This window comes from Populus euphratica, unplaced genomic scaffold (assembly GCF_000495115.2).
Source record: "Populus euphratica unplaced genomic scaffold, PopEup_1.0 scaffold48.1, whole genome shotgun sequence".
Lineage (NCBI taxonomy): Eukaryota > Viridiplantae > Streptophyta > Magnoliopsida > Malpighiales > Salicaceae > Populus > Populus euphratica.
In genome coordinates, this window is record NW_011499879.1 from 1,331,513 (window position 1) to 1,358,766 (window position 27,254).

The 27,254-nt window shown below is 32.4% G+C and overlaps 4 protein-coding genes and 1 pseudogene across 9 annotated transcripts; 3 read left to right on the top strand and 2 right to left on the bottom strand.

Annotated features, from left to right (window-relative positions):
• Positions 1 to 1,823: 1,823 nt before the first annotated feature.
• Positions 1,824 to 4,604, top strand: LOC105129068 (short-chain dehydrogenase TIC 32, chloroplastic-like). The gene is made up of 8 exons (XM_011031000.1): positions 1,824 to 2,076; positions 2,271 to 2,502; positions 2,669 to 2,784; positions 2,843 to 2,996; positions 3,137 to 3,206; positions 3,480 to 3,564; positions 3,853 to 3,899; positions 4,071 to 4,604. Exons 1-8 carry the CDS (start codon positions 1,971 to 1,973, stop codon positions 4,233 to 4,235), a joined length of 975 nt encoding a protein of 324 aa, XP_011029302.1. The 5' UTR covers positions 1,824 to 1,970; the 3' UTR covers positions 4,236 to 4,604.
• On the bottom strand, positions 4,426 to 12,443 carry LOC105129067 (mitogen-activated protein kinase kinase kinase YODA). 6 transcript variants are annotated; one of them, XM_011030999.1, is made up of 12 exons: positions 12,117 to 12,443; positions 10,408 to 11,154; positions 9,578 to 10,315; positions 8,844 to 8,931; positions 8,670 to 8,732; positions 8,200 to 8,360; positions 8,018 to 8,093; positions 7,718 to 7,777; positions 7,519 to 7,626; positions 7,116 to 7,355; positions 6,483 to 6,574; positions 4,426 to 5,842 (listed from the first exon to the last, which is right to left on the bottom strand). In XM_011030999.1, exons 2-12 carry the CDS (start codon positions 10,974 to 10,976, stop codon positions 5,329 to 5,331), a joined length of 2,709 nt encoding a protein of 902 aa, XP_011029301.1. In that variant the 5' UTR covers positions 10,977 to 11,154; positions 12,117 to 12,443; the 3' UTR covers positions 4,426 to 5,328. The 6 variants fall into 6 exon arrangements, with proteins under 6 accessions (XP_011029301.1, XP_011029299.1, XP_011029300.1 ...); XM_011030997.1 differs by having other exon boundaries at positions 10,408 to 11,215; XM_011030998.1 differs by having other exon boundaries at positions 12,090 to 12,443.
• Positions 12,444 to 18,089: 5,646 nt separating this feature from the next.
• LOC105129069 (UDP-glucose 4-epimerase-like) lies at positions 18,090 to 18,895 on the top strand. The gene is made up of 3 exons (XM_011031001.1): positions 18,090 to 18,284; positions 18,370 to 18,461; positions 18,766 to 18,895. The coding sequence occupies exons 1-3, from the start codon at positions 18,090 to 18,092 to the stop codon at positions 18,893 to 18,895; spliced, it is 417 nt and encodes a 138-aa protein (XP_011029303.1).
• A 4,122-nt stretch (positions 18,896 to 23,017) lies between these two features.
• On the top strand, positions 23,018 to 24,410 carry LOC105129071 (CASP-like protein 4A4). Its single transcript, XM_011031002.1, has 3 exons — positions 23,018 to 23,545; positions 23,766 to 23,901; positions 24,024 to 24,410. The coding sequence occupies exons 1-3, from the start codon at positions 23,277 to 23,279 to the stop codon at positions 24,207 to 24,209; spliced, it is 591 nt and encodes a 196-aa protein (XP_011029304.1). The 5' UTR covers positions 23,018 to 23,276; the 3' UTR covers positions 24,210 to 24,410.
• On the bottom strand, positions 23,475 to 26,137 carry LOC105129070 (DEAD-box ATP-dependent RNA helicase 47, mitochondrial-like; annotated as a pseudogene).
• Between the last annotated feature and the right edge of the window lie 1,117 nt (positions 26,138 to 27,254).

The window sequence follows — 27,254 nt, forward strand, 5'->3', positions numbered from 1 at the left end:
TGTTAATGCTTCTATTCAACTCACTAGCTACAGGTTGAATAATTTTTTTTAATGCAAAATAATTAATGTGTAAGTATTATTAATATATTTTTTATTACATCAAGTAAAAAATATATTTGTGAATCACAAAGTTAATACTTATATATAATAAAATATAATAAAGACTATATACATTAATAAAAATATATAAGGCCTTGAACTAATTTTTAACGTAGCTAAAAAATAGAAAATTTTTGCAATTGTTACAGTGAAACATCATTTTCTTAGTCCGTGTAGAATAATTTTTAAAAATCAAGTGTAAAGAAAAAAATTATAAAACAAATTATAAAAGAATAAAGATAAAAATAAAAGGAATGGTATAAATAGGCCAAGTATAAATAAAAAATGAAAAAAAAATAAAAATACATTACAAAAAATAAAGATAAGACAAAAAAAATAATGATAAATAGGCCAAATGTAAAATAATAAAAAATATCAAGTATAAATATAAAAAAAAATCCAAAAACAAAACTAGTTTTCTATATAAAAAAATAAAAAACAAAATTTACAATTGTGCCACCACTATGGTAACGCTACTTGCTATCCTATACAAAATAGCCAAAGTCCCAAACATAATTATAAAATCACCATTTTTACAGTGAAATATTATTTCCTTTTAGTTTATTGTATAATATTTTATATGCAATAAATAACATATCTAAAGAAAGATAATTTTTTTGGTTAGAAAATATATTAATAAAAAAATAATTTATACTACCAATTACATTTTTTCTAGGAAATTTAAATTATTACATTTATGATTAAAATCCATTTTTATTGACATAAAATTAAAAAATTAAAATTAAAGGCACCGGTGTCACAAGATCAAATCCCTGTATGTGCATATATTTTTTAGCTTCCTACTTGAATTTTAGTTAGTCTTAACTCTTTTTACTATTTATGATTTTATATAATTTTTATTTTATTTTATTAAATACACCGTCAATTTTTCAATTCAAAAATTTTCATCATGCAAGAAAAAGAGTTTACAATACTTCCATGCTCGTGAATTAAAAATTAACTTAGATTAATTATCAAAAATGTTATCAGAAATATTATCAGGAATATAATTTAATTAGTTAGATTTTAAATTTATTTTTTTAAATTATCAATTTAAATATAATAAAACTTTAAATAATTATTAATTTCATGAGCCAGTCAAGGTTCATATAAATTAATCGGAGCACACCTACAGTTACTAATTTTTTTTTTTTGGAACTTGGATTCCTAAGGCCATTGGAGCACGCTAGCGTGTTAGTGTAGTAGTGGTAAGAAATGGACTTCTTCAAAAGTTCTTTTAAAAAAGAACAAATGTATAAGATATGTACAAAACCGAAGAGCTCTACATGAATTCATCGTTTCTTTTTCTTCTTCTTCTTCTTTTTTAAATCGTGGGATGTAAGTGATTGGAATTCAAAGGCTTTGCTAAGCTGGAGTTATGAAGCTCTATTAGGCTGTTCAATATCATACAAAAAACATATCTTTCAATGAAATGGACTTTACCATCGAAAAGTCGAATGAATATTTCGGTACAGCTAAACAAAGTTTTCTTGTCAAGGAGAAGATTTTGTTTTCTGTCTTATTTGACAGCACAAAATTGATTGGAAAAGTTGCCCTAGACAATATCGACTTTTTTGTCTTTCATATGTATAATGATGTGGAGCCTTATTTTGGACAGTAATGAATTTGCTTATATATGCTGGATAATCACTAGTATTGTTGATCAAGACCCAACAACTGATGACCCATGAAATGGGTTTAATTAAGGATAGTGTGTACTTAAAGATGCTTGTAGTTGGATCATTTGAATTTGTCAAAAGTCAAGCTATAGTCACATAATCCGAAGATCATTTGATGCGTAGAAATTGGAGGTTTGCAGAGCAGTTTTCAATATAACAGTTTGGTGTGATTTCATTATTAGAATAAGCAGAATGTGGCTTTTTGGATGGAAAGGGCCGTCTGGGTTCTCAGCCTCTTCTACAGCAGAGGAAGTTACACAAGGGATTGATGGAACTGGTCTTACTGCCATTGTTACAGGTTTTACTTCATTTTCTTGCTAAGCCAAATACCCTGCCCTAGTTTCCTTGCTAGAGATTTTAGTCTAAGGATACATGTAGGAAAATTTTATGAACGTTTGAGTTGATAGGACTTCAGTTTTCACTTAATGAATTTAATTTAACTTCAGATCAAGATTCGCATTAATGAAAGAACTATCTGTTGTTAATTTCCAGGAGCATCAAGTGGCATTGGTGCAGAGACAACGCGTGTCCTTGCACTGCGTGGTGTCCATGTAGTAATGGCAGTGCGGAATCTGGATGCTGGTAGGAATGGCAAAGAAGCAATGCTCAAGGAAATCCCCAAAGCTAAGATTGATGTCATGGAGTTAGACCTAAGCTCAATGGCATCAGTGAGGAATTTCGCATCTGAATATACTTCCTTGGGTCTTCCTTTGAACATTCTCATGTAAGGAAGCTGTGCTGAAGCAATTAAAATGCAGTTTTTATCTTATCCAATAGCAAGTTCGTCACCAGTCAGTTGAATGCTCCTGTTATGCTAGCAATAGAATTCATGTTCACAGGCAGATTCTAGCTTTCTTGCGAAGAGTAATATTTTCCCTTCCTGTTTGAAGTAATAATGCAGGGGTTCTGTCATCTCCTTCCAAGCTTTCTGAAGATAACATTGAGCTGTTATTTGCAACCAACCATATAGGCATGTTCTCTTTGACTTTTAACATTGAAACATTCGGTCACAATATTTTATGTGTTGATATTCCAAGTAGGGGTTGAAATACTGCGATTTTCAGGTCATTTTCTGTTGACAAACCTTTTATTGGAGATAATGAAAAATACAGCACAAAAAAGCAAGCAAGAAGGAAGGATCATTAATGTATCATCAGTAGGTCACCGTATAGTGAGTCGTGAAGGGATTTGTTTCGATAAAATCTATAACGAGGCGAGGTAGGTAACAGCTTGATGGCAGGAATATTCGTGCCTATGGTTTGAAGTTTCTACATAAAATGTTCAATGTCTTCATCGAGCATCAGCAGTATCTGTCTTCCTTGCTCTTTCTGATGGCTGATAATTTCCTATTCTATTAGTTGGTTTTCTTATGGACAATCAAAGCTCGCTAACATATTGCACGCCAATGAGCTTGCAAGGCGGCTGAAGGTAATTAAAGCATAATATGTCCTAAAATTATCTTAATTTTGTTTACCTAGTATCATAATAGAGGTCTCTTTCTTCTTTTTTTTTGGCTGTACTCTAGTTACTTTCTTTATCAGACATCATGAGTCACCAATTTAAGCAGTTTGGTATTGAAGATTACCACCACAAAATATGAACAAATTAAATGTCTTAAGTTGAATGTGAGTGGTAATCACATTATACCGATAGGAAAAATCTAATACAAAATTGTCGGGCCACTATCGCCTGAATTTACAGGAAGAAGGGGAAGAGATAACTGCTAATTCACTACATCCCGGAGCAATCCATACCAATCTTCTGCGTCACCAGGGTTTTGTTAATGGTAGACTTTTCTCAAGCCTTTTCACTTGATCATTCTGATATTCTGAGCTTTGACAACATGCTTTTACTGTTTTACAGGATTTGATTAAGCTGATGTTGAATAATGGAACTGTTGGTCTTCTTGCATGTTTTACAGAACATTTGAAAAATCTTTAATGGCTTGTATTTGTTGCTTATGCCATGGACCTTTTGACTATAATCAGCTTTGTGTGTTCCTTCTTTTTCATTCAGAGTACCGAAAACTGCCTGGTTTTATTAATATCTTTCCCATCCATTGGTCTCCATGCAGCTATTTTCAGCTTGTTCGGTAAATACATGACAAAAAATGTTCAGCAGGTATGGCTTTCATAGTCCTGAGAAACACACCGCAGAAATTTATCTCAATACGCAAATTGGAAAACGATGATGAAATTGTTGTCTGAACAATCAATCTGTTTGCTACTTACGATTCATTATTAACTCCATGTAGCCTGGTTGCTTAATCATTTCATTTGACTATGGTTACAGGGAGCAGCAACTACATGCTACATTGCATTGCATCCACAAGTTAAAGGGATGAGTGGAAACTATTTTATGGACAGTAACATAGCAGAACCAAGCTCTCAGGCCAAAGATGCAGAATTGGCCAAAAAGCTATGGGATTTCAGCTTGATCATCACTGACAAGAAATAGTCAGGATTCTGTCATAGTTTTTTTGGCATTAAATGAAGTTGTACTCTTGTGGACATTCAATGTCCATTGAACAATTTTTTGTTTTTAAAGTAAATGAAAGAATTTGCTTGGTTTGATGCTATAAAAGATATACAAAACTGGCTCAAAAATACATCCCCGTTCAAGTCATGATGCGGCAAAACTAGATTTCAAGACAAACCTGGCTCATTACTGCTCCCAAAATTTACAAATGCAGGTTGTTTTGCACTAGTGCACAGGTTGAATCAGATTTCTTCAATTTGATGCTAGGGATAACGGTATACATTAGATAGAAGAATATCAGCAGGGCAACCCACAATAAGTTTTGCACTGCGCTGTTATAAACCGATTGAAAAAAATACAGGCCAGGCCTGGCAAATTCTGAACTGTCTATCTTCACAAAAATCTGGACTTCCAACTTGGTATCGTCTTTCTGTACAATATTTGTTTTCAACTCCCACCACACCCTTCCACCCAAAAGATATTATAAGGGAGATAAAAGCTATGAAATCCACAAATGGTAGTAGCCCTTTCTATCTTTGCATTCCAAGTATAATAAATCTCGGTTCTATATACTAGCAGTTATACACTTGCTTGTGAGGAGCTGATGAATATGGGAGCTCAGAAGGCAATTTTCTCGGCATAATCAAAATCTTCATACACTAAAGATTTTGCACCCGAATTGTGGCCAACAAAGTTGAGAGTTAAAAAAGAGTTTGTGGCTTCAGTAAAGCGTATAGCTGCCAGGTAAAGAGCTTCAATCACCAACACAAGTGGAATAGCTTGCAAGTGCAACCAAGTTTCCATAATCGAGTCCTCCCATATCTAAGCTAACTGATTGCTTGCCATAAGAACTATGAAACAAAGCTCTAAAGCAATTTCCAAAAAATCTCTCCAGCCCTTAAGCTTCCAAAAGATCCGACCAACTAGGATCACTTGTCCAGTCTTTATTTTTAGCACACGGATATGATTTGTCTCCCCTTGATTAGAATGAAAAAAATAAAGGAAGCATCAGGAGTTACAGTGCCAAGAAAACTTTTTCTGATAATGGATGGATTCATGCATAGTTTAGACTTTAGATTCCGTTGGGGTGGCCAATAATTGATGAATTAGGATTTAGGTCCAGGGAGGGCTTCAATTTCATATGATCCCTTAGGAGCTGCTGGGACACGCGATCAGCTAAAACAGGGTGCCTATCATAGAATTCAGGCTGTCCCAACTGATCTCCAAGAGCACTGTATTCTGAAGAAATTATTTCCCGGAAAACACAAGAGGCTTGTGACACACCTCGAAATAGATCAGGCTTTGGCTCCTGATAAGGGCTACTGCTATTGGGATAGAAACTACTTTGGGACCTAGGGATCATTCCTATGCTTTCTTGCGAGCAAGTAATGGGCTGCTTTGCATGATGAAATGGGATGGCGCCACAACCACCAGTGAGAGGTGTGGATGAACCAGATGCAGTATGAGGGCTAGATATAGGAGATGGAGACATCCTTCCACTCAAATTCAGCGGTGACCTTGAATGGAGAAGAGGGCTTCCAACAGGTGACAATGGGCATGACGAATTCTTCATTGTATAGACATTACTGAAATAGGAAAAAAGATCGAATTAATAATAAGAAGAAAACTAGCTAAAGAACAAGGATTTCTCCCCTCAATACAGCAAATGCTAACATGCAGCTTCAAATTTCAAATGCACCTCAGGGCAATGAGGAAAAAATGTCACAGGTACAAAGTAAAACCAATGAAAGATGTCTTCACATTAAAAGTTATTGACAGAACAAAGAACGCAGGATGATTTATTGCTGGCAGTTGTACAAGGTGATAATAACATCCAATCTAAAAGAATTGTAATAATGCATCCAACTCATTTCATGCAAGTTGAGGGAGAAGATGACTAGAAAAAAGAGGTCTTTGAACACTGAATTCATTCGACACTGCTCCCATAGCAAGTCATTGAATTTCAAACACGATAACTGACATGATATTTTTTTTCTGTGCCTAGTTGAAAAATCTCTAGCTGAAATGCGTTGTGCAGTATTAGTTAGTCTTCAGATAAGACAGAACGAGACATGCCAGTAATCCTACCAGCACATTAAACAAACTTCATCAGACAATCCTTCATATGCAATGGTGCAAAGAACAAAGAAGGGCAAGTGCACACGTGTGTGTGAGTGTGTGGGTGGAAAGGTGGGGGAGGGAGGGAGGGAGGAAGAGAAGAGGGACCTAAACCCTGAACCAAATTTTGACCCTCTAGATTGATGGATAGCAATCCCGTCTGAGTCAAAGCCTGAAACATGTCTTGCAGGTCCGGTTCCCTATTGGAAGTTCCAAAATTTCAACCCATCAGTCAATTCAAGAAACATCATCAAGGCCACAACAGATAAGTCAGGCAAAGTGAAAGGAATTATTCCATATAGTGCATCACGAGGAAAACAAAATACATAATGGTAGCATTAGCAAGCAAGACATGAACAAGATAAGACAAGATCACATGTACTAGCCATCTAAGTTTCAGTGCATAAGATAAAATTAAACATATAGCTAGAAAATCCCAATTAACACATTCATCCAATCATTTACTTAACTGCCATCCACTATTGAAGTACCATGAGTTTGGGATGCTTATTATCATAGTTTTGTTCTGCTCTGTTTCTTAGTTTAGAAGATGGCTTATTCTCCTGACTTTCTCTGTATATTTTCTTCTTTTTATGAGATGAAATCTTTTTTAAAAAATATATATATATTTAAGTTCCATAAACAGTAGCAACAGAATCTCCACTTATCTCATATAATCTGTGAGAAAAAAAAATTGCAATACTTAATATCATAACAGGCACTAAGAAAAAATCCTAATACCATTGATCTTCCTGAATTCATAAATGGAGGCAGTTCTTCTGAATGCTCAATGGAAACAAATGGCCTCTCCATGGAAGCAACATTTTTCACAAAAGGGTGATCCAAAAGTTGAGCAGCTGTAGGGCGATGTGATGGGTTCCGTTGCAAACATTGCCGCACAAAATCCTTTCCATCATCTGACAGATGATCAGGGATTTCTGGAAGTTCCTTGCTGTTTCCAATCTTAAACATAGCAGGAACCTTTCAAGAAGCAAAGAAAAATGCAGGTAAGAAATAAGATCAATTCTAGCACAACAGCAATCTGACCAAGAAACATATTTAGATGCGCAAGCAGTGTCATTCAAATTGCAAAACAAGTTGTATGGCTAGAAAATTCAAGCTGTTGTCTTTCGATTTTACTAACCCCTTCATACTGGCTCCAAGGTGGTTTTGTTGTTGCCATCTCCAAGACAGTGCACCCAAGGCTCCATATATCAACAGCAAGATTACAACCATTTGAATTCTTTATAACCTGAAAACAATTAATGAATTTAAGAAATGTGTTACTTAAAAGCATCATAAAGAAATGTCAATTCAGAAAGTCACAATAGACCAAGGCTGACCTCAGGAGCCATCCAGTAAGGGCTTCCTCTGAATGACAATGGACAAGACTGCCCAGATATCTGGAGATCAACTGAGTTAAAATGGGTTACAGCACATTGCCTATAGGTTAATATGCATAAGAGTAAATTTCGCTCTTGCTTTGCAACTAAACCAAACAGATTGCAGTTATAGAGAATTAATTTCCTTTGGTTACATAACCATCAGATTTTAGCACTGTTTAAACAAATGGCAACGGCAGCCACCATATTTTTCCAGGTTTGCGTAACTAGAGAAAATAAAATTCCAGATAAAATCCTTACATGCTTTGCCATCCCAAAATCTGCCAGTTTCACACGGCCAGTGGGATCAACCAGAATATTAGCTCCTTTAATGTCTCTGAACACAATAGAAACTTATGGCATTAACATGGTCATGTTTATATCAGCTTAGAGTCAATTATGATTCGATATTAAAGCCATGAGATAGCAATTACAAGGCTCACCTATGGACAGTTTTTTTAGCATGCAAATAAGCAAGCCCACTCAAGATTTGTTGGGTGTAACTACGAATAGCTATTTCACCGAATTTTCCATATTCTTGAAGAAGTTTATAGATGGACCCACCAGACACATACTCCAAGTATATATATAATTTGTCCTCCACCTGTTATGAAATAATAAACCAATTCAGTTAACAAAATCTTATTCATTAATCTGATAAAGTATCTAAAGACAACACACAGCCATAAGGCATAAATAAAAAATATTGATACAAAGGAATTATAAAAATCCCAGAAAATATCACAAATAGTCTACTTAAAATTACTGCAAGTCTGTAGCATATGTGAGGTCTCAGTAATTTGGAATGTTGAACTTAAGAAATCAATAGTTTATTAATAACATGTAAAGTGAAATTATTCAGAATGTAAGAATCTTTAAGGAGGTAACATAAAGCTGGTATGAAAAATGTTACCGTTTCAGATCCATAATACTGCACTATATTAGGATGTCTTAAGCGACTTAGAAGCATAATTTCCTGCACGCATTATCAATTACTATAAAATCTTCCTCAAATGTTCTGAGAAGAGGACAAACAACAAGAAATCTTAAACCACTTATGAAATAACACAAGAAAAAAAAACGTAACCTGTCCCAGTTGCTGTGCGCTTTCCTTTGATTTTGCATCATCTGAAAATAGAGTTACCTCCTTCATTGTACACAACTCACCGCTTTCACTAAGGTCCAAAAAAAAAAAAGACATGTAAAATGTATAAAATAATGTGTATGGAAAATGGTTGATAACTCAATTCAGTATGGTGACAGATACATGTTCAAGAATATCATTGAATCTCCAGTTTAATCATGAAATGAAATGATAAAAAACATAAGATTTGAATGCATGATAACAATGACAAGGACAGTGATATCGATGACAATTGCAGATGGGAACTCTACGAGATACTGTTGCAAACGAGTTACACAAGGAGGATGCAAGATGAGTTAAAGAGGGTGTGAGCTGTGCAGGGAGGAGGAGGAGACATATCTTTAGTTCAACTGTGAAGTAAACGAAGGATTAAAATATCACTTGACAGATGACAATGATGAAGATGGTTAAAGAACCCTGACAGATCAACTGTTGTTTTACAGAGGTGAAATGTCATACAAGAGCAAAACAAATATTTTGTAATTGCACAGGTCATAAATAATCTGAAACAATGTCAACTCAACTCAATTTAGTCTCAATCTCAAACATGCTGGGAAAGTAAATGGATCTGCTTCCTCCACCTTGTTATTTATGGAATAAATTTTCTCTGTGTTTTTATGATGCTAAATCACTCATGTCTGTACAATATAGAATTTATCAATAACCTTTGTACAGACCTGTTAAGCCCAAGATATACATCTCCAAAACTGCCTCTCCCAAGTAAACGGCCTTTCTTCCAGCGTGAACCAGGACTTGTTGGATTCTCCAACCTATTAGGACTTCGGGGCACAGAAGGAGATGTTGTAGTTGAATAGGTAGGAGAAAAGGGACAGGTGTTAGAGGTTGTTATCGGGGGAAGAGGCAAGCGGTGGCTTTGTTGCTTTCCATCATCAGGACAGCTTGTAGGCGACTCTACAGTAACCCCTACAGCTCGATGGTGCAGAGGTGTGACAGCACCACTGTGTATTCTGGAGCTGGGACCTGGGCTGGTCATTCTGGGGCTAGGCAATGGAGAACACTCAGGACTGCATCTACTGTTTGGCCAAAGAAGCTGTCCTGACATATCTCCACCCATCGAGTTCTGCCCAGAATTATAACCTGAACCTGGACTCGAGCACTGTCCAGATCCTAGCAAACCAATATCTGAGTAGGTCTTTCCTGCCCAGAAACCATTGTTGATAACTTGCTCAGTGCCAAATGCTCTCATTGGGCTTCTAGGACTTGACAATGAGCTGTCTGGAGTACTAAAGAATGCTCCTCGATGAGGAATCTGTAAATTCTGCACTTGAGAGCTAAAAATTGCCCGTTTTGGTGGTGTAGGCAGAATCTGATTATTTACAGGTAAATTAGCAGGTTTCAAAGTCTCTATTGAGTTCTTTTTATTTACAATTGGGGATTGATCCTGTTGCATAATGCTTCAGCAGGCATAAGAACAAATTTTGTCAGAGATAAAAACAAAACCTGGAAAGACACTTTAAAACTTTCAATGGCACATATGGAAGCTAACCTTGGAGGGCTGTTCACAGCAGTTCTGTTCCCATTTTCATAGTCAGATGTGAGTGGGCTAAGGGCTCGTGATTCAGACAAGTCATCACTATCTATGGAGCTATCACTGGACACGGAAGCAGTGGCTATATCCCCCACTGTGTCTGCTTGGTCCAGTCTATTAGGGACATGTCCTGGTCGTGGAAGAGGCAAAAGATGGAACGGCTTGGCACCTCCCTCCAATCCTGGTTTCACTGAAGCACCAATTCCAGAATCACTGTGCCCAATGCTAGTATGGCACACACCAGGAAGTGGAGGTGGAAGTGGAAGTGGTTGAGCCTGAGGCCTTTCAGCAAAACTTTGACAACGTGATACATGTGAGGAAAGTGATGGTGATCTTGATGGGACACGGGATAAAGAGCCCCTTTCTGAAAGAGTATCTTTACAACTTCTCCAAGATCCTCCTGATTTACCATTGCTCTTTTCTTCTGATGTAATCTTCAATTTCCTATTTATTGTATCAATGAAACTTTCCTTGTTTGCTTTCTTATTTTCCTCTTTGGATGAAGACTTCCCCCACCACGAGCGCATATTTATTTCAACGAGTGACGAAATGACAGCAAATTCTAACTAAAGATCTACACGATCTCTCACATTTGCACCAACTTAGTTGCCATGAATGCAACAAATATACTTAACATAATTGCTTTGCCAGCACAAAAACCCCATAAAAGGAGCGCAGAAAATGGCACAGCTTGGGATTGTCAATCTGATGAGTTGGAATATAAACTTGTATGAGCGTTTCGTTATCAGCAGCTATGCAAAGATACCTGCCCAGGCATAAAATCCAGAACTAAAATCACATTCAAAAAGGGAAAAGAAAAAAACAAGGCACAGTATTCCATAATCAGTAAGAACAGCATGGCGGAAAATTCCCCCTTTGTTTGTGGAACGAAACTCCGTGATTAAAATGCGGGCATGATGACTTTCAAGTACCTGTATACATCGACTGTTATGACAATTTTAACGATTTAACTCTTATCTTGACATCAATCCTTGATGAGTTGATTCCAAATTCATGAATAAATTCCTCTGATCACCGTGGTCATACCACGTGTATGATTTGCAACTCTTAGTTTCTTGTGCGGTTCTTTTACAACTGGAAATTATCACCTTGGCCCCTCATTTTATCCCCTAACTAATGTCTAATCCACACTGGAAGAGAAAATCTTGAATTCTAATACAGTTATAGTCCACTCCAGGTCAAATTCAACATAATTCAAGAAGACAAAGACACCATTTTCACACTACCACAAAGACCTTGGCATGCACTCAACAACTGTTATTGAATTAGATCCGTTCTTCAATGCCCCAGTTTTCAAAACAGACTAACATAGCCTCCTCAACCTGAGCAACCCAAAACATAATCTATCAACACCAGATCTAAATGTCCTAACTTCTTGAACATCACAAACTAACCAACAAAAAACAAAAACAAAAACAAAAAAAATAAACTAAAGAGAAAAATATGCGAAACAACCATGCTTAAAATTAAAAACCCATCTCCAAATTCACTTGAAAGAAACATAGAAACTCTTGAAACATCAAAATTCACCTAAGAGACAGTCCTTTTAAACTCAAAAAAAGAAATAAATAAGTTCAAGCTCGAAATTGGAAGGCAGAAGCTTTAGTCTTTGTACTTACAGTGTACGTGAAAATATATAAACTTACAGTGTCAGTTTGCTTCGGACAGAATAAAAGAAAGAAGAGAAGAGAAGCTGAAAAGTCACAAACAAAAAGAAAGGTAGACAGAGAGCAAAATAGAAACAAAAGCTTGTTTTAGAGAGAGAGAGAGATTAAATATTGGAAAAGGGGAAGACCGCAGTAGACTCGTGATCCATGATAGTAACTTGGTGCTTGAAATCATGACCGTGGTAGATTTCATTGATATGATGATGGAATTTGGTGTTGATAAGGTCAATTTTGGTGCGAGGGAGCATAGAATATCTCTGGTATGTGATGCATGTGATTTTCATTTTTTCTTATAGGCTATCTTTAACGACTTGCTTCATTGATTTCATTGTCATGCTTTACGCAATTGAGTTTTCATGGAAGATTCCTTTTCTTTTGCTTTTTTTTGGGGTAATTTTAACTTTATTTATTTTTGTGTATGATTATGTCTTCTAGTGGTTAGTAATCGTGTTAACACCTCTCTTCTCTTGAAACACTGTGTCTGTGCGTGCGTGTTTATTAACAATGCTCTCCTGTAACTTCGCCTGGATTTTTTCTTCTTCTTTTTTTTTCACTTTCAACATGTTTTGTTTTTCAAAATTAAATTTTTATATATTTTTTTTAAATTATCTTTATTAATTTTATATTTTTATTATTAAATTGGTTAAAAATTTAGTTTTGTAATTTTTTTTAAAATATTATCAATTGCTACCGTGTTTTTTCATATAGTTTTTGCTTTATTATAATGTTTTTTCATATTTTTTTCTAAAATTATCTTTATTGAATTTTTTTTAATTTCAAATATTTTGAATTTCTATAGTATTTCCTCATATAATTTTTATATTTTTTTATAATTTTCTTTAAAATTATCCTCGTTAATTTTATTTTTTTAATATTTGGTTGAGAATTACAATTGTAGTTTCCTTCGCAAAACATTATAGATTGCTATAGTGTTTCTCTATATAGGTTTTTTTTATTTTTTTATTTTTATGATATTTTTTTATATGATTTTTTAAAATTGTTTTTGTTATTTTTATTTTTTTAATATTAAGTTAATTGAGAATTCAACTTTTTACTTTTTAAAAAAAAATTATGAATTGTTACAATCATTCCCTATATATTTTTTATGAATTTTTAAAAAATTATCTTTGTCAATTTTATTTTTTTAATATTGAACTAGTTGATAATTACAATTATATATTTCCTCGTAAAACACTATAAATTACTACATGTTTTTCTATATTGGTTTTTTCTTTTATTTTTTATATTTTTTTCTAAAATTATTTTTGTTGTTTTTTGTTGAAAACATTATAGATTGCAACAGTTTTTCTCTATATATACTCTAAAACGCGTAGGGAAAATACTGTAGTTTCTCCCACATGTCCTTTTTGTTTTTTTCTCCATTCCCCACATGCCTTTTCTTTTCTTTTCTTTTTCATTTTTTCCCCAAAATTATCATCTTTTTTTTTCTTTTTTTTTTTAATTATCTTTGTTAATTTTATTTTTTTTACTATTAAATTAGTTAAGAATTTAGCTTTATAGATTTTTTTTTGAAACATTGTCAATTGTTACAGTGTTTTGCTAAAATATTTCTCTATATAGTTTTTATTTTGCTATAGTATTTTTTTACATGTTTTTTTCTAAAATTATCTTAGTTGAATTTATTTTTTAATGTTGAAATGGTTAAGAATTTAGCTCTGTAATTTTTTTCTTTAAAATATTTTGGATTGCTACAGTGTTTTCCACATGATTTTTATGTTTTTTTTATGATATTCTTTAAAATTATCTTTCCACATGGTTTTTATGTTTTTTTATGATATTCTTTAAAATTATCTTTGTTGATTTTATTTTTTTAATATTAAGTCGGTTGAGAATTACAACTGTAGTTTTTCTCACAAAACATTGTGGATTGCTATAGTGTTTCTCTGCGTGGATCTTTTTCTATTTTTTATGATTTTTTTAAAATTATCTTTTTTTTTAATATTAAACTGGTTGAAAATTTAGCTTTGTATTTTTTTATTTAAAACATTATGATTTGTTATAATCATTCCCCGCGTATATTTTTTGTTATGAATTTTTTTAAAATTATTTTTTTAATATTAAGTTTGTTAAGAATTACAAATATATATTTCCTTACAAAACACTATAGATTGTTATAATTTTTTCTTACATAGTTTTTTACCTTTTATTTTTTTATATTTTTTTCTAAAATTATTTTTGTAATTTTTTCTTAAAAATATTATAGATTATAATAATTTTTCTCTATATAATTTTTTTATATTTTTTTAATAAATCCATGACATCAACATACATCCTACAAGCTTACTTATAGCAACGCAAGAGCATGGCATTAGTAGGTGTGTGTGTGTGTGTTCGGAATAGTTTTCACTCATTGAAATCGATTGGCTCCACGTCTCCAATCCTGTTAAATTTATGTAATTCATATCTCCATTAATTTTTTTAACATAATTTAACTTTTAGCTATTTTAAGGTTTATATTTGGCAGTGCGGTCAAATTACATTTTTAAAAAATTTGGAATTTAACTATTTAAAATTAATATTTTTAATATTTTTATCGTTTTAAATAAATATTGATATTAAAAATAAATTTTAATAAATAAAAAAAATATTATTTTAATATATTTAAAAAAAAACAAATATTTTAAAACACAATCTCACCAAACTTCTAAACATCTCGTTCCTTTAAAATTTGAATCATAATGATCATCAAGAAGGTATGAAATATAATTTTTCAAACTCTTTTTTTTTTTTTATCATTTGAGATGAAGAATAGAATACTTCCATCAGAGGTATAGATTGGAAATTGTTAAAAAGCATTTGTCTTTTTTTTTTTTCCCACTAAAGATGAATATTAGAAGAAGAGTCTATTTATTTTTGAATTTCAATAATGTTCTTGAAAAAAAATAAGAATTTTATTTTTATTTTTTTCTTGATTTCAAATTATTTTTTATGTGATTTTAAATTATTTTAATATGTTGATATTAATGTTGATGTGTGTGTATTTCAATATATTTTTAAATAAAAAATATTTGAAATAATAATAAACCACACTCAAATTTCTATCAATAACCAGGAAAAAGGTGCAGGCACTCTCTCAGCTATGGCTGGCTTGATTTTTAATTTGGATGCGAGAAGCTAGGATGCAAAAACATTAATTTTTATTTGCAATAAGGCTAGCATTCAGAGGATATTTCCCAAATAAAAAGTACAAGTGGAGTGTAATGATCAATTGCAGAGGGAATTGGGGGAGAAAAAGGTGAGGGGATTTCAAGGCTTTATTATATGCTGCCCACCAAGCCAACAACACTCCAGGTGTAATAATCACCATAGGTTACTAGTAGATCCACCACACCCACACCTAAATTTATCAAATACAACAGACAAGCTGCTCGATCACACCTTATCCGCTAATTTGCTATATTATAATAATAATAATAATAATAATAATAATAATAATAATAATAATAAATTAAAGTAGGAGTCCTCCAATAATATATTTGTTCTAGAGAAAGTTTTATTAAATTGAATCAGAGAGGCATAAGGGGAACACTATTCTTCAATATACAAACTACTATGGATTGAAAAGGTATTTTTACCATTGTGCCCGTCATTCCGAAAAAACCGATAACCTGGCTGGTGGGAGTTTTATTATAATTTTCATGTGACTCGTTGATGATTTGCAAATTAATTGCGGCAAATCGATTTTTTTAAATTTTCTTGGCACAGGAAATTTATTTATCTAACCTACGCTTAAAAAATAAATAAATAAAGCTATCATTCGAGAGTTTTTTAGATTTTTTTATTTGTTTTAGCATAATAAAATAATTTTATTATCATTAAAAACAAGAAAAAAAAACTTTTTAGGGTTTGTGTCTTTTCAGTCTGGTTTTTTTCTTAATTCTCAGATTCTACCAGGGATTATTTAGTCATTTGCTAAAAATGAAAACTATGTAAAAAAAAATCACAATGCATAAAGAGTCTCTCTGCGCGTTTCAAATGGCGCATTTGACTCTATCTAATAGTTAAAAGCTAGCTTATTAAACGACATCTAAATCGTTTTAACAGCCTCTCTATGCTAGGGATGTGTATGTTATTGAGAAGCCTCTAGTTTGAAGTAACAATCTTTTTTTTTTTTTTTCTTTTCTCCCTCTCGTTCAAAATTTTTGCGTTGGCACTTCAATTTCTTAAAGCAACCATCTAATATGTTTTCGATCTAAATTTAATTCATGTTCTTTGATTATACTTTATTTTATTTTGAATAATTTGTAAATTTGAATTTTTTATATACTTTCATCCTCTTAGATTTTTTCATTTGTTATATTGGACCTCCATTGTTTTTATTGATTTTTTTTTACTTAAAACAGTTTTTAAAATGTCCATTGTTTTTATTGCTTTTTTTTTTTTACTTAAAACAGTTTTTAAAATTGATTTTTTTTAACAATTTCATTCTTTTTGAGTTTTTTCTTATCAAATTTAATTTTTTTTATCTTAAAAAGTTTTTAAATTTGATAGTTTTTTTTATCAATTTCATCTCCAATATTAAATAGGTATTGAACTATTTAATTGAGTCCGAATCTAATATTTGATGAATTACAATTTTAAAAGATCAACTCAAATTTAAAAAATTCATTATGTTTTACTTGTTTTTCTTAAGTTTTTTTTTTTTTTAGCTTCATCATTCAGTGTTTATCTAATTGAATATTGTGCTTCATTTTTTTTAAAGCTTTCGATCAACTTTTTTAATGATTTTAAAAATGACATGACTTATCTTAGATTTTTTTATTTGTTCTTAAATTTATATTTTTAAAAATAAATTTTGTTTTAAAATTAAATAAAATTAATTGATTAAATATAAATATAAAATATTCTTTTCATGGTATTTTTTATTTGCTTTTTAAGTTGCTCTTTTGATGTTACATGTGATTTCTTTAAATTACTTAGGTCATAAATTATTCTTATTTATTTAAAAATGCGAGCTTGAACATTCTATTTTTTTAATCTTTTTATAATAAAAATGGCCTCCATGTTAAAAAAAATTCCTTCCAATTCATTCCATTGGTTAAGAATCTCACAAAGTGAAGAAGGCCCATACAGGCCCAACAATGCCAAACCTTTTCAAAAGATTCAGCCCTAGCTTAAAATATGCATTAAAATCTTTTGATAAATTATAGAAGTGGAGATCGCTCATCAAATCCACCAACTGGCTCTCCACTATGATCTTCAAAGGCAAGTGTTCCCTTTATATACAACCAGAAACTCTTCAGGATTGTCTCTGAAATCCCGTGCACAAAAAGATTCAGCCCTAGCTCGAGTGAACTCTAATTCCTTGATCCTCCATTGATGGGTCGCAAGTTCTTGCTGGAACTGAATTATCTCTCCTTAAAGAGCTTTAAGATTTGGTGTACACGAATCCATCTCCTGAAGAACGCTTTTGTAAATTGATTCTAAGCATGAAGCTTATCTTTTGTAACGGTCCCGATACTTTTTTTAATGCACATCTTTTGTATATATATATTTTTTAATTATCTTTTGTAACGGTCCCAACTGAAAATTAGTTTTTTAATTAAAAATAAATCCTGATATTTTTTAATTATATATATGTATAAGTAAAAAACAATTTCAATTTATTTTTTCATAATTTTTTTCTGCTAACATCTAGTTTTCTTTATAAGATGATTAAATAAAATAAAGTATAGTTATTAAACTTGATTATGTTCATGATCCAGGTTTTAAGCTGAACACAATAATATGTTAGACAGTAATCAATTCAAAACATTATTTTAATATTTTTTTTTTTATTAATGTTATTTCTTAGTTTTTGTTTCTAAAATAATCAAGCCAAGTTTTACCGTATCGATCGAGTTGCGAGTGCGCTGTTCAGGCCAATTGAATTATACATTTCTGTATTTTCCTTGAAGAAATTGCTCAAGATATTCAAAAGGCAGAACAAGAATGGAATATCATTTTACTCAGATACTTCAACCCTGCTGGGAGCTTATGAGAGTGGTAGACTTGGTGAAGATTCCAAGGGTATCCAAAACAATCACCTGCCCAGTACCTGGTGGCAGATTTCCTGAGCTGAATGTATGCGGTCATGACTTTCCCACAAAGGATGGTAATGGCGCATTTGAAAAAGCTTCTGACAAGGTGACTGTTCCTTCTCCTCACTTGTCATTCATTCTTTTAAAGAAATGCAGCTAGTCAGAGTATTCACTATAAATTCTGTTTTCAGAAAATCCCTGTCGAGTTATGCCCGCGAAAGCCTGGCGATGCTACAAATGTTTATGCTCCCACAGAGAAAGCTGAGAAAGAACTTGGCTGGAAGTATGTTCTCAACCCATCGTTTTTCCTTGCATTTTGGCATTTTACAAGGACCTTCTCTTGTCTTACATTTTGGCATTTATGTTCTCAACCCATCGTTTTTCCTCACATTTTGGCATTTTACAAGGACCTTCTCTTTTGCATTCCTAATAACAATGCCAGGCTTAATAAATTATCTGTAGCCCATGGACTACTATATATAAATCTGAATCGATCATTTTGGCTATCATTTCACAAGCTAATTGTAGCATCAGTTTCAGTCCAAGCTGTCGGTCCTTTGTTATAATTACGGTGATGGGATTCTCAGGGCAAAATACGGGCGTGGAGGAGATGTGCAGAGAACAATGCTCATGGGTTCACTGCACACACACAACAATCCTCATGGGTTCACTGCACAAGCTATTCCAGATCAATCCACGGCGCATGGACCACAGTAACTACGGGGAGCATTTTTTACATGACTTTGACTTTGACCTGATCGGTGGGATTGTTGGACTCTTTGCCATACACCCTTACAGCGACCTCCTATCTAGTTCTTGGAAACCCCCCCCTGCAAAGCATATCAAAATCCAAACTTCATTGTCAATACTGAAATGGAAACCAAAAGGAAGTTGCGCAGAATAACCTGTCACTGTTATCTCCTTATCATTTTGGGCAGAACTATTATAACCTGTCTGTCACTCTTCCTTTCCCATCCCAGTTTTAATGTTTCATTATTGTTACTTCCAACAAGTGTAGGATTCTTTAATACAACAATTAAAGTTGACTAAGCAAGAGTTGACTTGTGCCTTTCCCTCTTTTCCTCACCATTACCATCATTATTAATTAATAATACACTAAAACAAATGATGTTTTTACATGGTAAATTATACTGTGCAACTTCTCACGAATCATTATAGTTTGAAATAATTAAATTTTTTTACCATTAATTTCTTTTAAGCTCGAATTTGCACCAAAATACATATATTTTTGGATCTCTCTCTCTGTGCAAAGCATATCAAAATCCAAACTTCATTGTCAATACTGAAATGGAAACCAAAAGGAAGTTGCGCAGAATAACCTGTCACCCCCCCTGCAAAGCATATCAAAATCCAAACTTCATTGTCAATACTGAAATGGAAACCAAAAGGAAGTTGCGCAGAATAACCTGTCACTGTTATCTCCTTATCATTTTGGGCAGAACTATTATAACCTGTCTGTCACTCTTCCTTTCCCATCCCAGTTTTAATGTTTCATTATTGTTACTTCCAACAAGTGTAGGATTCTTTAATACAACAATTAAAGTTGACTAAGCAAGAGTTGACTTGTGCCTTTCCCTCTTTTCCTCACCATTACCATCATTATTAATTAATAATACACTAAAACAAATGATGTTTTTACATGGTAAATTATACTGTGCAACTTCTCACGAATCATTATAGTTTGAAATAATTAAATTTTTTTACCATTAATTTCTTTTAAGCTCGAATTTGCACCAAAATACATATATTTTTGGAAGAAAAGGTTAGATTTAAAGTTAGAGAATTAAAGTGAAAATGATGGATATAATAGATAGTGAGTTACAAGAAAGTTTATTTTAGTTCTTTATTTTTTTTTAGTTTATAGATAATTAGTCCTTTCAGTTTTAAAAATTTAATTTTATTATCTAAGTTTTTTTTTTTTCAATCCTTTTCGATGAGAGAAGTGAGAAGGGCTCCTTGGATTCTAGCTTATTAAAAAAAATCATTATTTACACTTATTTTGACTATTAAAATGATTGAAATTGATGTCAATGAGTTATATTTGATGAGGAGAGTCTTATGATAGTTATTTTAAGTGTCAATATTGCCTAAAAACATATATAAAATGATAGTTAAAATAATTTGAATGTTGCCTCAAAAGTGACCTTTTGATCATCATACTCCTCTCACATATCACTCGAAGGCCTCAAGTGTATTCAACACATTAACACTTGCATTACGCGCATCATCTTTTTTTAGTTGTTAAATAATATTTTATATTTATTTAAATACTAAATTTTTCTTTATTAAACCTAATTATAGCTAAAAAACTAAGATAAAAATGCAATAAAGCCCCTAAACACCAATTTTAAAAAAATCATTTTAAGAATAGTTGAGTTATTTTATTGTGTTTTAAAAAGTAAAATCTCAAAAAGCCCTTGAGTTCCTTTTTTTTAATTGTTTTTTAGAGTTATTAAGTCATTTTTTTATGTTTAAAAATACAAAAAGACCATACCCTAACTAGTTAAAAAATAATTAATGAGCCATGAAAAAAAAACCATATTACTCTTAATATAAGGTTCATTGATTTTTCTTGGAAGGGAAAATAGTTATATCATCGTCAAAACTCACAGTAATGTGTGTTTTGATATACAGTAAAAATCTAAGCTCTTTTAGTTTTTTTGTTATTATTTAGATAAGTTTCTCGTGATATCTAGTGGATCAAAATAATTTTTTTTAACAAAAAAATGGAATTTTAAATGTATTTTCTAGCAGTAAATTTTTTTTTAATTACTAACTCAAAATATGATGTATGTATTTAATAAAATAAATTAAAGATTATATTTGATAATAAATACTAAAATGAAATTCTAACATTATCTAAAAACTAAGTCATAAAGTTAAAAAGCAAGTGCAACTAAAGATATTTGATTATGGATCACAAGAAGATCACTAAATTTTTAATTTAATTATACAACATTAATGTTTTTATAAGAAGAGTAATGATTTAAATTTCATTGAAAAAAAATTTGCTAGCAAATGACTTCCTTTTCTTATTAATATCTTAGATTTAAAAAAAAACAAATAGTTTTTTCTATGGTATTCATATAAAAGCTAAAATCATTTAGAAGACATATCAAAAAATAATTAGTTCAAGGATAAAAAAGATATATCTATAACTAAAACTTATTTGTCTCATTAACGAGCTCTTAAAAAATAAATCACTAGAATATTTTTTTCTTAATTAAAAAATATAATAATAACATAATGCTCGTTTATTATCGTGATGAATTCTTTAAAAGTATCACTAAACTTGGTTTAGTTAATCATCTTTGAAATCTTCTTACCTGATTCCTTATCTAGCATGAGTTTCAAATTATATAAGATTTAATCTAATAGACTAATATAATCTAGTTGGTTTGGAATGTTTAATAATAACTCAGAAGATAGGTAAAAATGTACCTTGATTTAATTTTTTTTTCTTAAAATGATATTTTTTTTTAATATCAAGATAATAACATATTATATATTAAACTCACGACTTTGTTTATAAGCTCAACTGAGTTTAAAATATTTATTTTTTAAAATTATTTTATATTTAATTATATGATAACAAAATTTACCAATCATAGTAAAGCAACCAAATAAAATTAAAAAATAAAAAAGAATATGATGGGTTGTATAAAAAAAATGATTGTTTGAGAACAAATTAAAAATTAAATGAAATTTAGTAAAATAATATCTAAAAAAATCATTAATTAATCTAAGAATTTAAAATAAATTATATATATATATATATAAATTTTAAAAAAATTAAATATCAATTATTTAATAACTTTTTTTTTTAGAAATATATAGTGTGAGTTTGAGCTTTTAAAAACAAGCCCTTTCACAGGGGCTTATTAGCCTAACCTCATATGATTGGGTGTTTTTTTTTCTCATGAAAACAATAAAAAAAGTCAGATAAAATATCTTCTATTACAGTAAATGATGCATTGTCACCTTTTCTAAATTCTACCCATCATGAGGCAATGGAAAATTAGGGTGTTTTTTAAATCTAAAAATTCTAATAAATTCTATTAGAACCTCATATAAAAAAAAATGTATAATTTTAAAAAAATTAAAAATTAAAAATCAAACAAAAAAAAAACCCTTTTCCAATCCTGATTTACCTTTTTTAGCAACATAAAATCCAAAAATACCACTTTGACACTCCTCTCTTAAAGAAAAACATTAACATCAAATTTGATTATTTTTGTCATTAGAATTCAACCAACTAAACTCTTTCTCTTTTTGTTTTTTTGTTCTTTAACAAGGTTTTTCTTTTCTTTTCAAACTTAGAGACTAAAATATATATATAAAAATAGACCAAACCATTTAATTTCCAAATTAAAGGGATGAGATTTTTTTTTTTGAAAATATTACTAAACATAATATTAAAAAATACAATTAAAAATATATATTTTTAAATCAATAAACAAAGCCTAAAAAAGAAAATGGACTAGAGTTACACCGCAATTTTCTTAAAAAGAAAAGTGGTGCCATTTTTTCTTTGTTTTAATCTTAATACTCTCATTGTAAATCTTTTATAAATAATAAAATTGATTTTTTTTCATGAAGACAACCACCCTTAATATTATAATATTTTTTTAAATCATGATAGGTTTATGAAAAAATCAAAATAAATTATTAATCTCAATATAAAATTCTTTAAAAAAGCAGAAAACCAGAAGAAAAAAAAACAAAAAAACATTATACGAATCCACTGTTTTTAATTTCATAGGCTGCAAGTACAGTGCTAGCTCTTTGATTTTGTATTTTTTATTCTTAACGGTCAACTTTATAGTCCGTTTTAAAGTTTTCCATCAATACCTAACTCTTCCTGGAAACTCCATGAATAAAATAACAAAAACACACTGAAGATGCAGGGTGTTGTAAAAACCAAGCTTGAATACAAAGTTGATTTTGAAGCCTCCCCCCACCCCCTCCTAAAAAACATAGAAAAAACCACTGGAAGCAGTTTGAGGAACCATTTCTTTTAAGGAAGGAGCAGTTGGACTTGGACAGCAAACTAAAAAAATGAAGCCAGGAAGGAGAGATGTTTGTTGTTGCTTGTAGACCCATGGCTGGTGTGTCGCCTCTATCAGCCAATTCTCAATCGCAACAACCATTCCCAACACCTTCACCATTCTCCTTCTCAGATGCCTCTGCACGATTGAGCACTAGACCATCCGTTTACCAATGCAATCTCATCCTTCGATTCTTGGCACTTTTGTTCTCCTTCGTCTCTGCACTTTCCCTGGCTGCTTCATCATCCAAGAAGGATAGCCCACGTCCTTCTAGCTTCGCTGACTACTCAGAATTGCTGTAAGTGTAGCCCCATACCAAAAGTTCTGAAATTTTAGTTTCCATATTTTCACTAATGAGGAGCTCTAAAAAAATTAATTCAGAAACCCACAAATCAAAAGCAAGAAATAAATCCATGACTTCGATGTGGAAGGCTTTCTCATTCCTATGGTATTTTATTTTCATATTACGAGTTATGTGTCAACAAATAATGATCTGATCTCTCTACTTCCTTGTGTAGGTACTGCTTCATTGCATCTGTTTTAGTGTTCGTTTATTCTGCTTTCCAACTCTTCAAAGGTATTTGGGACATTGCACAAAGAGGCATCCTCATCTCAGACATGTTCTCGGACTACATGAGCTTCATTCTTGATCAAGTAAGTGAAGTTTCATAGAAGCTTAAAACAATCCTTCTAATTCCTCTCAATGCTTGTGGCCTTTTGTCTCTGTCAGGAAAATACAGTTCCTCGATTACTAATCTTTTTGTAAGCATTTAAAGGTGGCAGGCTATCTTCTGATCTCTTCTAGTTCGGTAGCAATAGTGACCATCCAACAGATTGATAAAACTGCATCGATCTTGAAGGCGGTCATCATTTCCACAATCGTGTCGTTTGTGACTTTCCTTGTCATTGTGATATGCACTCTGTTATCGGGCTACAAGCTATGCAAGAGAATCAGCTGGTGACGCATCTCGTGCCTGCTTAAAATCCTAGCTTTCTTTCTGAACCACAACAAATCATCTCCGATTTAGCATGTAAAAGAAAAGGAATCTGCTTCATGGGCATGCCCGGTGTAATATCATGCTCTGCTGCTTCTTCAATAATATGAAATACAATCATTTTCCTTCCTTTTTTTCCCCAGGTTAAACATGATTGGGCGTTAGGTTGTGTAGGTTGTTGCTACTGGATTAATAAATGAGTTGATTTTTAGCTATTTTACACGCAGGTCATAATCATAGGCTTTTATAAGTGGTTGCTATTACTTTAAGCTCTAAAAACTGAATATCTCATAATAAACTTCAAATTCAACATAATCTAGCTGCAACAAGCTGCTTAAGAAAACAGCAGGGATTGACCATGCCATAAAACATACCCGTTGTCTTGATGGAAATAAGCAAAGCCAAAAGATATAATAATCTGTCCATCACCTCAAGGCCTCCGCATGTTTCTTCCCTTCTTCAGTGACAACAAGATTGCCCTTTGTAAACTCGCATGCAGGAATATAGACCCCGAGCTGCTTCTGCAGTTTCTTCACAATAAACATTTCTGGCTCCTCACAAATTGTCACCACAGTGCCCTTTCTACCAAGCCGGCCAGTCCTGCCAGCTTGATGTGCATAATGAATTGAGTCCGTAGGCAAGTCAAGATTGACAACAAGATCACGCTCTGGAACATCCGGACCCCTTGCTGCAAGTTTATTCGTCATTAGAACTCTCTCCTGCCCACTTTTAAATTTCTTTTAAATTGTCGACCTACCAAGCTTGCCAAGATCTCCATGGAGCTCTGCAGCATTCATCCCACGAGCCTCTAGTTTGAAGACAACATCTTTTAGCTGCCTTGTATGGTTCTTGAAGGCTATCACATGCTGCGCATCCAGTGCATGTACACATCTTCTCAGAGTACCAACCTTGCGGTGTAATAATAGCGTTTGGATGCTGGAGGAAGGCTCTGTTCCGTTGCCCTAGGCTGGAGATTTGAGTCTGAGCTTGAACTAGAAATAGGCCTTGACAGATTAACAGTTCCAGGAAGTTAAATGAAAGAAGGTCATCAATTTCATCTAAGACCAAAAAACGACAACCACGGGTATGAAGTTTACCAGCTGCACTAATCTCTGCAATCCTGCCAGGTGTACCCAAACAATCAATGGCTTGTTTTTCTTTAAAGCGTCTTTCTGTCCTGACCAGTACAAGTTGCTGAACCACTCTCATGTTATCAGGTCCTAACAGCTTCTATACCCCTCTCAATATTTGCATACCTAGCTCTCTAGACAACGCCACAATCACTGCTTCTATATCTGTTTTTTTCCGAGTTTCTTTATCGCTACTTGATGATTTATTCTTCAGAGGTCCAACTTCGGACAGTATAGGAAGTACATATGCATGTGTCTTCCCTAACCCAGTTTATGATTGCATGACAACATCATGGTTCATGAGAATAGTCGGGATTGCTGCAGATTGAACATTAGTAGGAACATTAAATCGTCCATTCTCTAACCTATCTATCAATAGCGAAGGAAGGCCAAGCTCAGAAAATGACTTTGCAGCAAATGGAGCCGACTCTAGTTTTGATGCTTCCAACCGCCTTCGTTCTACTTTTCGGTGCTTCATTCGGATAATTCACTTTCAGATTCTCAGGTTTATTTCTTTTATTTTTGGTTGTTGTTCCAAACTCGGTATTTAATCCAAGATTTGCAAGAGTGAGAGGTGCATGTTTGTCCCTGTCAATGCGACACACTACATTGACAAAAAGCCGAGATAGATCCAACCGATAACTTCTTAAAGGGTAATGACTCCCCAGCAAGAAAGAGCAACCGCGGTGATACTGATGATGGCATCTTTGCTAGGGTTGAACCAAGCAGAGATTAATATTTGAACAATCGATAACGTCTCACACAGGTGACATCTTAAGCAAATACTGTCAGAGCCTTCGAAGAGAGAGAAGCCCTTTCCCTCAAGCTGCATTTTAAGTAGACAGCAACAAAATCAAAATCAGAATGATGAAAATAAACTTGACCTTCAAATAAGTTGTAAACGTTTTAGTTTTGGTTTCTCAATAGTTATAAAAGTTCAATTGGTTGAGGCATTTTGACAAACAGGGTATGAGCGTCATAAGTTAACGAAAATACAACAACGAAAGAGTGACTAAAATCCATCTAAGGCCTGAGAAATAACGATTATCTTTCTGAAATTTATATAAACGCTAACACTTGATATCCTAAAATAATCAACAAAAAAAATCTAATTATTTATAAATTTATCATTATATTTATCAAAATAATAAAACTGCCATCTATAATTTATAATTACAATAATATCATCTATGATTCATCAACACAAATTCCTTTTAGACATTTCATCGAACAATTAGGGGCATCATTGGTGTTCTATTTTTCTACAGTTTCAGGGAAGAAAAGAACCAAAGGATTCATAATAGTATATCCAAAATCAATTTTCACCGTTTCAACTGTTCCTTGTTCTATTCGAAAAGATCAAGGAATTAAAATAGCTTCTTCTTTTTTTCTTCAGAAGTTCTATTTGAAAAGGCCAGAAAAGTTGAGATTAAACCTTGGAGAAACATAGCAACTGGGGGCAAGCCAGGTATCCTAGAAGGCAGGGGATCCAAAACAAAAGAGATAGATACAGACCAGGAAAAGAAAGTATAGTCTTGGAATGAGACTAGGTTTAGGTGTGGAATTCTTTTTCCAACACATCCCAAATTGGGCGTTATGGCGAAGAACAAGAAGAAAGCAATCTGTTACAAGGGACATAGTTATTGGATCTACTACTAGTGCTTTATCCATAGCCTTCCTTCCTTTACCAAAGCTATCTTCTCTGCTTGCTACAATGCCGCTTAGTTATGAAAGATAGGTTTATATCAAAGCATCCCCCAATTGAACCCATGGTTAAGAATGCCGAAAGTTGTTGAATTTGCTTCATAATCATCATAAAAGTAAACAATCACTGCCTCTCAGAGCAAGCTGTGGCAATTTATGAAATGCCGAGGAAACAAAT